The sequence below is a fragment of the Desmodus rotundus genome, chromosome 2 (genome assembly GCF_022682495.2).
Source record: "Desmodus rotundus isolate HL8 chromosome 2, HLdesRot8A.1, whole genome shotgun sequence".
Lineage (NCBI taxonomy): Eukaryota > Metazoa > Chordata > Mammalia > Chiroptera > Phyllostomidae > Desmodus > Desmodus rotundus.
Genome location: NC_071388.1, coordinates 901,962 through 918,586, shown reverse-complemented (window position 1 = coordinate 918,586; position 16,625 = coordinate 901,962). Strand labels below are relative to the sequence as shown.

At 53.3% G+C, this 16,625-nt stretch overlaps 1 protein-coding gene across 1 annotated transcript; it reads left to right on the top strand.

Moving 5' to 3' along the window:
• The first annotated feature begins 3,555 nt into the window (after positions 1–3,555).
• Positions 3,556–4,526, top strand: KRTAP24-1 (keratin associated protein 24-1). Its single transcript, XM_071220518.1, has 2 exons — positions 3,556–4,133; positions 4,454–4,526. Exons 1-2 carry the CDS (start codon positions 3,556–3,558, stop codon positions 4,524–4,526), a joined length of 651 nt encoding a protein of 216 aa, XP_071076619.1.
• The last annotated feature ends 12,099 nt before the right edge of the window (positions 4,527–16,625 follow it).

The window sequence follows — 16,625 nt, the reverse complement described above, 5'->3', positions numbered from 1 at the left end:
TGCACCAGGACCCAGCGGGCTAGGAGGTGGCCTCCCGTATCTTCTTTAAGGGACATTTACTGGGAACTCTAGCTTGCTCTGATCTTCTGAGGCCGCCCTATAGGGTTTTGAGCCTTTGGGAAAAGCAGGGGACAGTCTGGTAACTCTCCTCCAGTGAGCTGTGCAGAATCAGCTCCCTCCTTAGATGAAGAGAGTTTGTTTCTTAACCTTCAGGAGCCATGAGGGTCGCTCGAAATCGCCTGACGGCTGGACTTATCTCTTGCATCTTAAACTTGCCTTCAGTACAGGATGCAAACTCCTCCAGCTGCACAAAGACTGTCAACTGGTTACCTCTACTTTTCTGGCATAATGTGTATGTGTCTCCTATGGCCGCTCTAACACAGTCCTGCAGACGTGGCAGCTGAAAACACCAGAAATCTGTTCTTTTACAACTCGGGAGGCTGGAGTCCAAAATCGGTTTCACTGAACTGCCGTCAAGCTGTCAACACTGCAGCCTCTGGAGGAAACGCTGTCCCCCGTGTGCCTCAGCTTCTGGAGGTTGCTGGCGTCCCTTCAGGGACGGCAGCATCGCTCTCCTTCAGTCCCATCTGTCACCTCTCTGCCTTCTCTCCCTGCCTGATCTTCAGTCTCCTTCATATAAAAACTCCTGTGACCACACAGGCCACCCAGCGTATCCATCGTGAGATCCTTGACTTAGTCACATCTGCCAAGTCCCTTTTGCCACCTAAGGCCACATTCTGGGGATTGGGAAGTAGGTGTCTGGGGTGGTGGGGTTCTATTCAGCTTTCTGCACACAGAAAATATCACAAATAAGGGGATTAACAGAAGGGAAGATTCTTTTAGCAATTTAGTGCGAACAGACAATGCATCCGCTTCTGCAAACCCCGCAGCAGACAATGGCACCCGAATGACAACGGTCCTCGCTCTCCGCCAAAACCTGCCATGGCTGTGAACTTGGTTCTGCTCTGGTGCTGACGCCGTCTGCTCAGTCTGCTGCCCAGGCAGAGACTAAAGTAACAGACGACTCCGGACAGGTGTCATCTACAGAGAGGCGTGGGTGAGCGGGGCGTGTCGGTGGCCGGAGTGTGGTGAGTGGGCAAGAAGGTAACACCCAGAGCAAGGAGAGGCCGAGGCCCGTACACGGAGTGCCTGGCCTGCACTTCCTTCTACGTAGCGACTCGTTTCAGGCCTTACGTCTAGGTCGCTGGCCCGTGCTGAGGTCGTGTTTGTGAATGCTGACAGGTAGAAGTCTGGTTTCCTTCCTGCACACGGCTTTCCGATTTCCCAGCGTCCTAACTTCTCACTCCTGTATGGGACACAAAACTGAAAGGGACAAATGGACAGACAAGACTAACAAACGAAATTCACAGACACAGACCACAGCGTGGGGGCTATTAGAGGGGGGGTGGGGGCCGTAGAGGGTAAGGGGGTCAAATATACGGAGACGGAGGAAGATTTGACTTCGAGTGATAAGCACACGGCGCCGTACACGGATCTCGTGTTATAGAAGTGCACACTTGAAGCCTAGGCAATCTCCCTAACCATTGCCACCCTAACAAACGAACAGAAACCCTTTCTAAGGGCAAATGAGAGGAGTTGAGCTAACTCTCCTTTGCGAGCCTCGCGTTCCATTGGTGGGGTGTCCCTGCCCCAGAGTAACGGTGAACACGCCGCAGAGTCTCCTGCTGTGAGTCTTGGTCGCACGACGTGATGTTCAACAGTTTATTTTGTTGGGCCTACACTAGTGTGGACGATACTACTTTAAAATACTCTACGTTCAACGCTCAGTTAGGAGAGGAGTAGGTGGGCTTTACAGTTGACCGACTTACCTGTTTTCCCCCCTACGCTCTGCTGAAAGGAAGCCTAAAACAAGACTAGAGGCAACCCTGGGATAACAGAGAGACGCAGAAATGATGCAGAAATAAGGACCCGTCGACCTCTGGGCTCCTACACGTCACGGAGATCCAGGAACTCGGTGAGAAGTCGGCCATCAGCCGCCGTACGTATTTTATTTTCTATTTCGCCTGCCTCAGGACTGAACATTTCTGCACAAAACTCCAGGATGCTCTGCAGCCAAACAACAGGACGAAACTATGGTTCCCAGGCCCTGACCTGTCCACCCGAGTGACGCTCCGCCAGACGACTGACTGCGTTTGGAACAGGGCTGCTCACACAAGGAGGGCGTCACGTCGCAGAGTAAGGGCCGAGGGAGCAGCCAGAAAACTCGGCTGGAAAAGAAACGTCCGGAGAACATCTGTAGGTTTAGGTGGGGGTGCCTTCAAAAGGTCTGGCTGCGAAGCAGAAAACGGGGAGGAAAATGCACTCGTCTTCCACGCGGACCACGTCTTTTAAAAGCCACCCCCGCAGCCTTCCCTTCCCTCGGCCGAACTCACTGCTGCTCACACTCGCATCGCCGTGTCGGCTTCAGTGCAGGCTGTGCCTACGAATCACAGTCTGCATTTTCAGGACCAAAATGCCAGTTCTTTAGTTTAAATTAAAATCTCGAAAAATTTCCCTCAGCCTCCACCCCAAGTAGGAAAAAGTGCTCCTTAATATGTACAGTGTCTCTGCAAATAAAGATTTAAACACGGCCGCTCCCGTTGGTGGGCATGGAGCACAAATAACTACATTCTCCAACACGGGAACAAAGTACAGTCCGAATGCAGGAAAAATAAGGAAAGAAGAGTAAACCTTTCTTTTGGAAGAAATAGAGAAGCACGTTACACATCGGCAGTGCTGGCGCTTCAACAGCAGGAACAACAGACGTAGAAGGAGGGACAACCGCCGTCAGGAAGGCACAGTCCTGAGAAACCGGCCTTTTCGATGTTACTTACTGCAGAAGCTCTTTAAGAAAACCAACTCACAGAAGTCTGGGTTACCGAGCAACCATTAGCCCCTGAGGGCAAGTTCACTGCTGGCCCTGGCCAGGTCACTGGGTCTCGGTGGGGTCGCTGAGGGAATGCCCCAGACACGGCGGGCCAGAACCGGTCACCAGGCCATGGCCGGCACAGGGCCGAGCACGGTGCATTTGGGGAAACAACTCTTCCTCATGAAGGTTTAACGTCTCACGCTCTCACTGAGGAGCAGCAGCCCAAGCCCTGGCCTAGTTAGGACATAGGACCAAGGCCTCTGGGAGCTGGCTGCAGTCAGGAGACTGGAAAAGTGCCGGCTCCTTGCTCCAGGGACTCCTCGTTAACCTTTTAATCACCACACTGCTGGAGCTCACGGATGCACCTACTCTCGCAACCGCTGATTGGGAGGTGGCAGTCTGCCGGTGAACACTGACATCCCAGTGCACCGAAGGCACGGCCTGTGGTGGTGAGTCATGGTTGAGGGCCCAAGGGGCGATGATTGGTACTTGGCAGGATCAAAATAAACGTATTTTTACACGAGTGTGAAGGCGTCGGCAGCGGTGGCCAAACAACACCTTAATGAGGTGATGCTGCGCGCTGCCGGTGGTCACCGGGGAAGATATAAGGGGTCCTCAGGCCGGTGCACGACTCAGTCCCCGCACAGCTGTGAGAGCTGACACGCAGCTGACACGCGCTCGGCCCCATGTGTCTCCTGGGCTCCTCCGGGGACTGTTACATCCCGATGGTGACTCCCATCGCCTTTTGCTCCGGGGATATGGGGCCCGCCTCTGGGCTTGGCTTACCCAGCAGCTGCCAAGCGAACCTCTGGCTCCTGGATTACTGCCCAGACAGCGAGGGCGATGCGCCGAGCGGCCCGCCCAGGACCTGCCCCGCAGGGGGAGCCCTGTGGAGCTGCTGTGACCCTTGCGACCCTGCAGCAGTGGGGACAACGCGTGGCACCTGTGACACAGCCAGCGGGGGACCCCGACCCCGCCACGGCCCCCGTGCCCAGACCGCGGGGCGCACAACCCGTGTCTGCGCACTCAGTTCCTGCACCCCTGCAGCCCGCCAGACCCTCACCAGCGGCCCCCTGTGCCTCGGGCAACTCAGCGGTGCACCCGTGAGTTCCCGGCTGCTCCCCTACCACTGCAGACCCCATAGCTTGGGGTACAGAAGCTACCAAACTTTGGGCTTCACTCCCAGTAGCTTCTCACCATCCTGCTATGTTGCCGGTGGCTGCCAATCCCAAAACTACTGGATGAGAAACTGCCCATCCCCGAGGTACAGGCCCACGAGCTGCGCACCACGGAGCTATTTTTCCGGAAACCTCGGGTGTCTGAGCTCCGTGCCCAGTTCCTTCCCCCCTCTGAGGTACCTGCGCCCTGGCTGCTACTGATGAGCGAACTGTGTTTCTGGTGGCTGGCCAGTCGTCCGATGGAGCAGACCCTTCTGCGCGGGCATCTCCTGTAACTCTCCACTGAATTACTGCCCAGCCGGAGGCACCTTGAGACATTGGCCCGCGCGGGCCCCCAGGCTTGGTTCACCTCCCCGGCCACCGCGGCCTGTTCCCCTCTGCTCCGTTGACGTCCTTTGTGGTGAAGGCAGACCCTGGAGGTGGTGACGCTGTTTCTGACACTGAAGGACTCTGTGGGTCCCCCCTCGGCTCGGTTCTAGCACATTTTTCCCTGGTCGATTTGCTTTCTGTCAAGTTCTGTCAACTGCTGGGCGAGCATTTTTCTGATAAGCTAAGAGATACCATCCCCTTAAACCTACTGAATTGAGCTCTTCCATCCCGGTACCAACTGGCTGGGACGCGCAAGGGGCGTGGGGCACCGAGCGGCCCCAGGCCGACTCCGAGCAGGTCTCCTCCCAAGGATCTTGACATGTGCTGGGCGGACCCAGCTGTGTTCTCAGTGCCCAGGAGCCTCGCCAGGAGCAGAAGGACACAGGTTATCTGTCCAAAGTGACAAAACACCCACACAGACGCCCCATGGTGAGTGATAATCCAATCAGGATTCTGCTAGGGCCATCCCCTGCTGAGTTAGTGCCTTCCAGCCCTGGAAGAGTTCCCGGTTCCTCGTCAGTGAAGTGATTTCTAGTGGGAAATGATGAGTTTCACTGTGTTTTATTTCACACGCGCTACAGTTACAGCATCGCTCTGGCCAGGCTGTGTACCACCGTCCCGCACCAGCTTCCTGCCATTTAGGTGATATTTTCAGTTAAAAATATAGAGAAGGTAGAATATGAATTCTCCAGGCTTTGATTTGTTTTGTTCTATTTTTAACACTTTAAGTAATATTTATCTTAGAGTGGCTGTGATGGATATTTATATAGGAAAATTTGGGGAAATTGTTATCAAATAAATCAACGTAATAAAAAATATATAAGGCATTAAATGTGTGTATTTCTTTGCACGGTATGTGTATTTATTGGTTTTGTAGATAAAGTTTGGGCCTTGAGATAGATTTAATATTGAATTCTCTGAGAAGTGATTTCACCTCTATAAAGTTTTCCAAAAAATGAAAATAAAACCATTCATCTCAGTGGTAAAAATAACATCTGTCCTGAGAACTTTTATACTAAATAAAAAGCAACTTCCCGCTGAAGGTGAAATGAAATGGTCCCTGGAGATGGGCGTGACCGGACACCGGTGCAGTGGGGAGGGTGGTCGACATCATCAGTCAGACACGAACATGAAACCGCTCGGGAAGCACGCCCTCGCGCACGCGCACGCACACGCACGCTCATGCACACACGCACACGCACACGGCTGCCCTTGGGTAAACTTACTCAGCAGGCCTGCTGCCCACGGGAAAGGCTGTGGAGGGAACGTGCTCGAACCGCTTCTGCTGGGACATGTCCGAGGACAATCAAGTCACAGCTTCGTGAGTTCGTGCAATTTTCAGATGATATTTGTTGTTGAAAATGGCCTCTTTGTACTGAGAAAAGCCTACAGTTCTTGGCAACAACTGAATGACCACATGGGCCAGTTTCACTCCTTTACCACAGGGCAAGTATTTAAAAATAACTACTGGGCATCCCGAACGAGTATTCAATTGTCCAAACCAAACATACATTCGCACATTCTTGCTCTTTGTAAACTTTGATAGAAAATCTATTCCTTGAGGCACTGAGTGAGGCTTTGGGGTATCAAGATTTACAGATTCTGTGCACAGGACGTATTCAGAGGGGTAAAATCCTGGAACAAACATAATACGTCTCAAATCTTTTGAGCACAACATGAAGGAATCTGAGGAAGGAAGGTAACTGGAAAGGTGGAAGAAGATCGGGTGGAAGGAACTGGCCAAGGGGAGGCTGACGGGCGAAGAGGCTGGGGACACGGGGAGGGAAGAGAGGTGGGGCCACACAGACTGGGAGGCAGCACTTAAATTTGAGCCAAGGAAGCAAACGGAAGATGACCCATAAAACACTAAAAGAAAATATAAGACGTAAGATTAAACAGCTTGGATAGGGAAGACTTCCTTAAATTAGACAAACAAGTAAGCAATAGTTGTAAAAGATTCGTAAATAAGGCGACATCTAAACCCAAACCTCCTGGTAATAGGAGGCACCACAAAGACTGAGGTAAAGAGAGAGGGCGTGTGGGGCGCGTGAGAAGTGTGAGGAGTGCGAGGAGTGCACTTCCCGCTCTGACTGTCTGTGAACCCAAGGCCTAGTGAGTGGCACGCTGGTTAGAAAATCAAACACACAAAGACAAAAATGGCAAAGAAGCAGGACTGAGAGAAAACATGTGTTGTAAAATTACTGTCCAGAATATTTTAAAACTCCTGCAAATTACAAGGAAAGGAACAAGTGACTCAATAGAAAACAAAGAATATGGAGGTGGGGGGGATAATGGGGGCGAAAAGGGGGGGGGAGTTTCAGGAACGTGTATGAAGGACACGTGGACAAAACCAAAGGGGGTGGGATGAGGGTGGGAGGCGGGGATGGCTGGGGTGCGGGGGAGTGGTGGTGGGGGAACGGAGACAACTGTTCTTGAACAACGATAATACAATTTTAAAAAAGCACACGAACCGTTACCGATAAAGTAAAAACAAGTGGTCACTAAAGGTACTGAGCACTGTCCAACTGAGGAGCGATCCGTAATTACAAACGGAAGGCGCCGTTTTTACCATCCCCTCGCCAGACATTCTGAAGGCGGTCTCGTCCACGGTGTAGGTGGGCGCACAATTGACGGTCACTCTCTGTGTGACCCCTTGCACCGCACCATCGCAGGACCGAGCAGCTCATGCCTCAAAGTCCCCTCCCCGACAGGGACATTCTGGTTTCACGGTTCTCATCTCGGCGCCGCCTGCATGCTGAAAACCGGAAGCAACAGAAAGGCCCTCCAATGGGACACTACGAAAATGGGACACCACATTAATGAATATGTAACAAGAATTAAACACAGAGACATAGGTCCACATGATGGTCTGAGAAAAAACATGTTCGAAAGTAAAACTTCACTTATAAAATAGGATACAAAAGTGTGACATAGATATGCAGGGAGAGAGAGACAGAGGGAGAGCAAGGTAGAGAGAGAGGAAGAGAGGAAGGAAGGGAGGGAGGGAGGCAGGGAGGGAGGGAGGAAGAAAACTATAAAAAAACACAATCCAAGTAGTGATACCTTTGGAGGAGTTTTAGGAATGGTAGTTGGTGATTCTCAGTCATTTTTAGATTTAACAGTTCTGCTTTGATTCCCCAAGTAATTAAAAAAAACTGAAAGCAGAGCAAAGTAGCAGTCCTGAGAAGTGAAGGTGGTCCCGCCCTGCGACTCTGTAGAGAGGTAATCGATGAACCACGTCTCCGGGGCTGCTGCTAGGGAAAGCGGCGCCGAGCACAGTGAACAGGCATCGGCCCTCCGCAGCACACGGCCGTCTGGAGAACCGCAGAATTCCGTGGAGAATTCCCTGGAGATTCGTGTCTGTCTGTCCTATTCGATTTCAGTCGGCAGGAGCATGCTAACACGCAGTGCGCCGGTCACCGGGCCACGGCAGCTGACTGCCGCCCCCCACCGAGGGCTTTGGAAACTGGCACGGGATGAGGCACAAATGAGTCACTTCTTTTCCGATACATTCTGCTGCCTGGCTCACCCCCACCTTCTGCCTCCCAACTGGAAGGAGACCAGCTATTTTTTTAAATACTACTTAGAGATTTAAAATACTACTTTCTACAGCTGTGGAGATTTTACAAATCCAAATATAACATTCGAGTTTCCTTCAATGATCTTCTCTTATACACAGGAGAGAAAGGAACACATTTGCACATATGTCTCCTATCCAAAAGAAATCAAACAAAACTCTACCCTAGAATTTAATTTAATGCACAATCTATTTAATGGATAAAGTCTGCATTTTAACTCATATGCTTAGGATCTTATGTTGAGGTGACTAACAGTTTACTTTACCCCAAAGTTTTACATAGCTGATAAAGCCACAGCATTTGGCCTGTTATCTAGGGCCTGAGTATGATTTTCACATTGGTTTCTGTCTGTCTTGAAGCTGCATTATTGGCCAATTCCTTTTGAAAACCTCCTTTCATGGGCCACATTTCTGCCGGATAATTTCGAAGCCTAATGTAAACACGAATGGATTTCAGCACTTCTGTTCCATTAAGTTTTTTAATGGCGTCTTTTTCTTTGAGTTCCCCAGGAGATGTGCCTCGAAGTTCTCCAAACGCAGTGGTGCTGCACGCGGTTCGCTTTCGGAGAGGGAGTTTTATCTGCCAGGGGCCTGTGGTGAAGAGCAGTCACACCTGACAGTCCAATTAGCCACATTGTCACTGCCAGTGGCACGAGAGGATGTTTCAAAACCAGGCCCCTTCACGTTTATCGGAACCACCGGCAGACGAGGATGGGGAGGCAAGCGCGTCCTGAGCCTTGCAGGCGCCTGTTGTCTTGGAGCCGGAAACGATCTCTTCGGTGCTCACTGGGTTTCGCGGGCGCTGTTTTAATGTGACCGGCAGTCGGGGCTCTAACCCCCGAGCTGCGTGTCTGGCCGGGCCCCTGACGGAGCAGAGAGGCGGAGCTGAGATTTTGCCTGGGGTTCCTGTGCTTTACCGTTGACTGCTCCCGTTCCAGGGTCTCATGCAGTTAAAGGGAATATTATTTTAAAATGCAAAGCAGTTCCCAATGAAAAAATGCACATGGCGTTCAAGTTTATATCGAGATTTTACTTAAAAGAATGGTGTTAAAGTTTCCCTCCCTAAAGAGTGATGATTCTGAGTCCGGAACTGTTTCTCTCAGGAAAGAATGAAGGTTTTACTTAAAGTCCGGAACTGTTTCTCTTGAGAAACAAAGATGACAAACATCATGGTTACCGTCATTCCCACGGCTCTTTACCGTGAACCGTTTCTCACCTGGAGGATTAAAACTTGTGCTACCACAGACCCCCCCCCCCTTCTGGTCAACCTGTGTCTTTGCTTAGCGCTCTCTAATGAGCAATGGGCTTGGGGGGCTCTTTCCCTCGGATGGGGTGACACTGCATCTCTACTTTGCTCGGCAAGAATGAGGAGCCTCACGGATCTAGGTCGACAAACCCCAAGAAACAGACTGAGTGCCGTTTCGACCACGCACTTGCTTCATGGGGCGTCCTTGTTCACGTGTCGCGAGGGCAGCAGACCGACGAGCCGAAGACTCGAGTTCGCATCCTGAGTCTGCCGAGTGCCAGCCGCGCAGCCAGGCCGGCCCCTCACCCTCTGGGCCTTCCCAGAGCAGGGGCTTCCTGAGACTGAAGTGAGGTGATGCATTCCCGCCCCCACTAGTGCGCGGCAACAGTGCCCAGCCAATGGCAGCGCTTTGTATGATGAGGAACCACAGAGACCCCGAGCGCGCCCACGGCCTGGCTGCTTCTGCAGCTGCTGCGCCTGAACCAGAACCCAGTCTGGGACCAGCGTCCACACGCCCCGTGCCCAAGTGCAGGGTACAGCTGGCAGCTTTCTCCTCACTAGTGCTTCTGGGGGGTAGATTCCCCTAAAGACCCTTCTGATCGCTCCTTCATCTTCTGCTCGGCCTCTGGGGACACGCGTGTCCTGGACGCCTGATAAATGTGGAAAAACACTGAGCGTCTGTGTTTCGGGCTTTGCTGGAGACACCCCTTCGTTGGCGTAAGAGCTGCCCCGAGTGCACGCCCACCCACAGCCACCCATCCTGGAACCTTCTCCTGGACCTGCGAGCCCTGATGCTCCAGGGCTCAGTGATACTGTGGCCACTTGTTTTAACAACGTGGCCGCTGCCAATGATACAGGTGAAGCGTATGTTCTCTGCCTGGAAAGGCTGCAGCTTCATTTTGTAAGTGTGCAGAACCCACCTAGTAACCAGAGCTAGCTCCCACTCCCCGGCACAGTGCTTTCTAAAGCAGGTCACACCACGCACCCGTCAGGGAACACTGACCATTTGCTGAGAAATGACTCGCTGACGGAGAGGCCACTACGGGGCACCACCAGGGCGCCAGTACTTCGAACCAAGTTCCCACGCAAAGCACAACGAATCAGACGGCGGCGCTCCGTTCGTTACGGCCTCCCCGTGTGGTCGTCATAGTCGGGAATCAAACTGAACTTGGAATTGGAAAACACTTCTTTGCTGGAATGCAGACTGCCCTCCTGTTTTTTTGAATGCGATGGTATGAAAAGCATTTGATAGCAGAGTGAGAAGTGTTGAATCCATGGGGAGAATACAAGCCTTTCAGACCCAGGAAGTCATTATAAACCTCCCGACACTGATGCCCCACAATCAGATCCCGCCATCCGCACGTCGTTGGGTGTCGACAATGAGGAAACTAAAGGAAAGACGCCAAGATCGAACCTCCCGCGTGTGTCGCTTTCCCCTGGGCCGCACACGGTCCCGAAGTGCGGAACCACGTGAATTTACATTCTGTGCCACACGGCGCCAGGTGGCCAACGAATCACACAGGGTGATACCCACCAAAGGAAAATACCTCAAATTCGGACCCCAAACAGAAGTAAAGACCTTTGGAGAGAACTGAGAATGTGGGCCCCTCACCTTGATGAACTCGGGGGAACTGAGGACAGTCTAGGGTGGAAATAAGCTCATTTTCAAAGACAAGGAGTCACGGGAGTCCGTGGAGTTTGTAGCCCCAGCCTGGGTGGGCTGGGGTGGAAGGGGTGGGGTCACAGAGGGAGCAGCGGGGGAGGGAGAAGAGGGAAGAAGGAAAAGGGGATGGAAATAAAGGAGGGTGGAAAAGGAAGGGAAGGGGCTGTTGGATTTTTTTCTAGACCCTTCTTTCTGCCCCCATCTCAGAATCATTAACTGGGTGTCCAATAAATTAGAGAGGACCTCAAACTCAAAGCCCACAAATCTTGTTTCCCACTGGGTTTCTTTGCCACAACAGACACCCGGAATTTCTATTTCTGCAAACCTAGTGCTGTGGGTCACAAATAAAGTTTAAACTCCTGCGAAAGCCAATGGATTCTTGGATTCTCCCGGAACCAGGACCAGCAGTGACTGTGCTAACTCGACGAATGATTGCGAATGGACCTGTGAACTTACGGCTATGCATGTGCACACACCCCTAACCCTTTTCATCACGGTTCTTGTGCACAAACCTGGAGGTCACAGTTCCGCCGCTTTTGGAAACACCTGTGTGCCACTCCTGTGCTTTCATTACCTGTTGGGCATGGGCATGAGAACCACCGACGAGTGGGTACCTCCATGACGCAGCAAACTCTTGACAAAAGCAGAGAGAACTTAGCTCGAATCCAGGCTCCTTTCTCCTTGTCTCTCCTGCAACACAGACGATGGGGACTGTGCAGGTGAGAGGGCCATGCAGACTGGGGCCAGTCTGTCTCCCCCTCTGCTCTCAGGTACGACAGGTGCTGCTATAACGTACCCACAGAAACACCACGTGAAAGCACAAGGTGCCACCCACCGGGCGCGATGCGGTATCCACGGAAACCGTGGTGGTGGCCTCGAAGGGGCTGCTCAGCTCATTGCAGAGGCAGCATAAACTCGTTCCCCTGAAAGCTCCCCAGCAACAGGGACGTGCAGACAACCCCCAACGCCACTGAGCAAGACCGGAAACCCACCCACACGGTTCCAGCGAGGAGCCCTCCCAGCAGCAGGCACGGGAACTAGGAAGCTGGGTGAGGACCACGAACTGGCTGCATCCTCGGCTCCCAAGCACGGCTGAGCCCAGGTCTGCACCTCGGGCTCTGACACGTCCCTGGCTGCGCGCTGGGAGAACAGGAGCAGCAGCGACTCCAGAACCGCGAGCGCTGGAGATGGATTGTTCCCAGCGGTTGCCGCGGAACATCTCCTTCCATCTCCTTCCAGAGGTTCGCCAAGTTCTGTAATTTTTCTCTGTCCAGGAAAACGTGCAGTTTTGCCATTGTTTCCTTGTAATAAACTTTGGAGATGTCAACGCAACATGTTTTTAAATGAGCCGCTACAGGCAGAGGGTTCTCTTGGCGAAAGGAGAGGAGTTCCTGTAAGTGAGGGTTTTAGGGATGGCGGGTTGATTTCCAAGCGTCTGCGTCTCATCTCCGGCCACGTTGGGGGGTCCTGACCCACTTTCCGTTGCGCCGCCGAACAGGAGACCAACACTCGTGACCCAGCCAGTCCGCTTCCGGGGGAATATCCGAAATAAACGAACGCTGATTGGGAAGAACGCGCACCCTGTGTTCACTGCAGCGTTACTCCCAACAGCCACGATCGGGAAGTGGCCCGAGTGCCCGTCAGCAGACAGGTGGATGAAAAAGCCGGGGTCCATTCACACAGCGGAGCACCACTCGGCCCTAGAAAAGAGTCAAACTTTACCACTTGCAGCACCGGGAAAGGACCAAGGGGGTTACCTCAGTGAAATGAGTCAGTCCAAGAAATGCAAACACCGTGAGATTTCACTCGTGCCTGGAATCTGCAGAAAACATAGACAAGCAAGATTCAAACAGACTCACAGACACAGAGAACAGGCTGACGGTTGCCAGAGGGGAGGGGTTAAATCTTCTAGGTGTGTCTGCGAGGCTTCGCCCCGCAGTTCCCGTCCCAGAGGGCTCGTTGGACGCCCAGCCCAGTGGGGACTCGAACAATCGCACACATTTTAGTGACGTGGGCGCATAAACCACTAGATCACGCAAGCACGTCTCCTTCTGGTACACCGACTGTTCGGTCGCAGAGAGTTCCCAACGGAAGTGCCACACCTGTTTCCCTCGGCCCCCGCCTCCCGGCGGGAGCCCGTTTATATCCAAAGGGGAGGAAGCCCAGGAAGCACCCGGGCGGATCTGCTTGTCCCCACGAGCGATTTTCTCAGATGGAGCAGCAAGTGCAGCCGCTTCAGCTCCGAGACGCAGGGGCTGGTGTGCACACCTGCCGAAGCGCACGGGCCTCCGAGCCAGGCCTGCGGGCCCATCGCCCCACTCCCCCGCCCCCGTGGACACCCCCGGCTCGCTCCGGTAACAGCAAGGCCTGCGCTGGCGTGGGCCACTCCCTCTCTGCGACTTCCCACCCGACCCAGGAGGACAATTCACGTCTGACACCGGTCACAGCGTCGCGTGGCGCTGGGCACAGCTGGGCGGTGAAGGGAGCTCCTTTCCTCAGTCGGCGAGAAGCATTACTCATTCCTGCGTGCCGCCCTCCCGGGGACATCAGATATTACCTGTTTATTCTTAAAAGCAGGACATGAAAGGAAACACAGAGAAAGGGCAGGCACACGGATCGATTCGATCCATCACCCTACTTCTGAAACTCGAGGAATGCTGCAGAGAGGCGATGGAAACCAGGCCCCAGGTGAAGCGCACACGGTGGGGGGGTGGGGGGGCAGGAAGAGATTATCTTCAAATCATGCAACCTTTTGTTGGCTAAGAGGCAAAGCGGAGAATTTTTACTTCGTTTCTAAAGCTGTTGTGTGAGTTTAGGTCACTACATCACTCTAAGCAGCGATATTTCAAAGTAAATCAAGAACAAATGGGTTTTTCCCCTCTCTAGATTTAGTCTTTCCTGCAGGCAACATTAGCTATGAAGCAGTGTATCTGAGAAACCATTTTAATGGCGCACGATTGCTTGAAGCTAACACCTCGAGCCAGGTCTTCCTGCCAAGATGCCTGCGGCCGACCCTTGCTCCAGCGCAGGTACGGACATTGTGCAATGCGGGCACTTGTTAGGTTGTTCTTAGCATTTTTCTTCTAGAAGGGGTGCTGGGCCGACTCCGTGATTGATGAGGGAGCAGTGCTGGCCTGTCCAGGTCACGCTCGGGTGTTACACTCCTCGTCACCTATCAACTGTGGACCCAGAGTGGCTGGGGGGGACCTTTGGGAGGGTTCTGTTTTCCTTTCTGGAGTGTGTAAGGGAGGACTGCTACTTGGCGGCTGCTCAGGGCGGGTGCAGAAACCCAGAAACAGGACAATTTCACGTGGAGGAATGGTGCAGTGAGTACATTCAAGGACTTCCAAGGCCAGGGAATGTCCAGCCGAGGGTGTCGGGGTGCAGGAAGCAGCCCCACCCCAGCGCTGGGGACAGAGGACGTGGGGGCTGCCAGAACCCAGCAGCAGGGTGCCCTGGTGGGGCCGGGAGGGCCCTGTGGAGCTGGAACCAGACCTCTGAGGACGGGCAGTGGGCTTCTTCAGATCAGAAGGTGGAGGGAGGGGAGCGGACGTTCACGGGAGGAGGGAAGCCGAGCTCACCTGCAGGTAAACGCCGAGTGTGGAGGGAAAGCCCTGTTCCACCGGCCTCTCCCACCAGACAGTCACTCCCGTGGACTCCCGTGGTCACATGACAACATCGGGCGGGGGGGACGAAGTCCCATCAGATCTGCGGCACTTGGGTCAAAGGTTGGTGAGGACTCATACCTCAAAATACACCCGCCGAGTGAGTCGAGTGGATTCACTCTTTCTTAGACGGAAACTTAGAAAACTTAAATTCAAACGCTGCTGCTCAGCAGCAGGGTACTTTGGACAAGTCACCTGACGCGGCTGGACCTCAGTCACTCACCTGTCCTGAGGTGTTAGGAGCCCAAGCCTAAACGGACGCTGAGATCCACTCCCTTCCTTCCACGAGCCTGTGGCCTCTCTGTTCTTAGCGCCATGGAGCCTGTGGCTCAAGCCAACGTCCAAATAACCCTGTTTAGTGCACGACCACACACACGGGGGGCGAGTGTACGCATGGGTTTTCCTTCATTTCTATTTTGTTAGTACTTTATTCTCCGTGAAGAATTGCCACAGCTTAGAAAACAGTGCTGTTTTCCGGCTCTGCCTTCCAGCATCTTCCTTGCGGTTTGGGGAAGTGTCAGACGTATCTCGGCATCGCTGTTCGGTGACCACCGTGGAATCCAGCCCTCGAGTGTGAGCCCCAGGCCTGTCCGAGCTGGCAGGGCCGCTCAGGAGTGAGAAGGTGGAGCATAGAAACAGCAGGCAGGACATCTGACGAGCCCCCCACACCTGTGACCGACCCCCTGGGGACGTGCAGAACCCTCGGGTTTCTCGTTCATGAAATGAGAGGCTACGGCCTGTCTCTCCATTCTCTTTCAAGTCCAGCATCCAACAACTCAGGCTGATGCTCTAAAGAATTCAAGGTATTTGTACAGCTAAAGATTTGCCAGTCCAAATACAAATTTTCAATCTTGAGATTCTTTTCCTGATTACGCAGACAAAAAAAAAAAGACTCAAAGTAGTGTTGTTAGGTTTGGCTAGAAGTTAAATTTGTAAAGAGCCACTTCAAGGGCAATTTGACATTCGCTGTCGACTCTGCAGACCCCGTGGGTCAGCCCCCCGCCCCAGGCTGGGGTGCAGTGTGGGGCAGGCATCACCCGCAGGCTGTAGGACGGGCCGTCTGGGCTCCAGCGCGTCCTCCTACCACATGGCCTCGGGCGATGTGCATTGTTCGTTTCAGCCTCTCTGGTGCGTGTCCTCACCTATAAAATAGGACTTTAACAGCACCTGCTTCGCTGAGCGGCGGAAAGGACTCAATGAACCTGTGTTTACGGAGCCCACAGACACGCCAAGCACACGGCAGCCACTCAGAGCATGCCAGCTCTTGTCATTATTTTCAGTGACGATGTGAACCTGTCCCCAGAGTGCACGTTTAAGGATTTCTGCTCAGCTGTGACTTTAGGGCAAATGACAGGAAATCTGCCGAACCAGCGGCCACGGTGGACACGGGGCGGGAAGACTGCGGAGGACGGTAACGCCTGAGACGCTCGCCCCCCAGTGGCCACGGGGCAAAACTGCAGAGAGACAAGGAGGGGGATGACGGCGAAAAACTGACACAGAAACTTGTCATAAAAACAAGAGCCCGATTCTTCCCACACATGAGAAAACGATGACTTAGACCAGAATGCACGGCGCCCAAAATGGAGGCGGAAAAGTCAGAGCACATCGATTTATCCACGCGCCGTGTCTCCCCTACGTGTCCCGGAGGGAAGGTTACCAGCCCTGGGACGAGGGAGACCCAGCCCCTCCACAGAGTCAGGGAGGAAGTAGACAGATTCAATGCAACAAGGGAGGGCGAAAAGACCCCTGAAAAACTGCACCATGAAATAAGGGCCACGTTTCAGCCTCCTGCTCTACAGAAGATTGAACAAATTAATTCCCAGTCCAGCCTCAGAGCCGAGGACGCGTGAGGCCGAGCAGATGGACGTGGGATGGCCATCCAGACGCATTGAGAACAGGGACCGAAACAAGGGGCAGGAGGGGTGGACGACCCCTTCATGTGTGAGGAAGGAGGGGAGGAAACGGCCCCTAACATGTACGGCTTCCTAAATACCCATACACACGCACGCAGATGTCCAGGAAAGTGCTGATGTTCACTTCTCGAAGGGAGGAATTCAA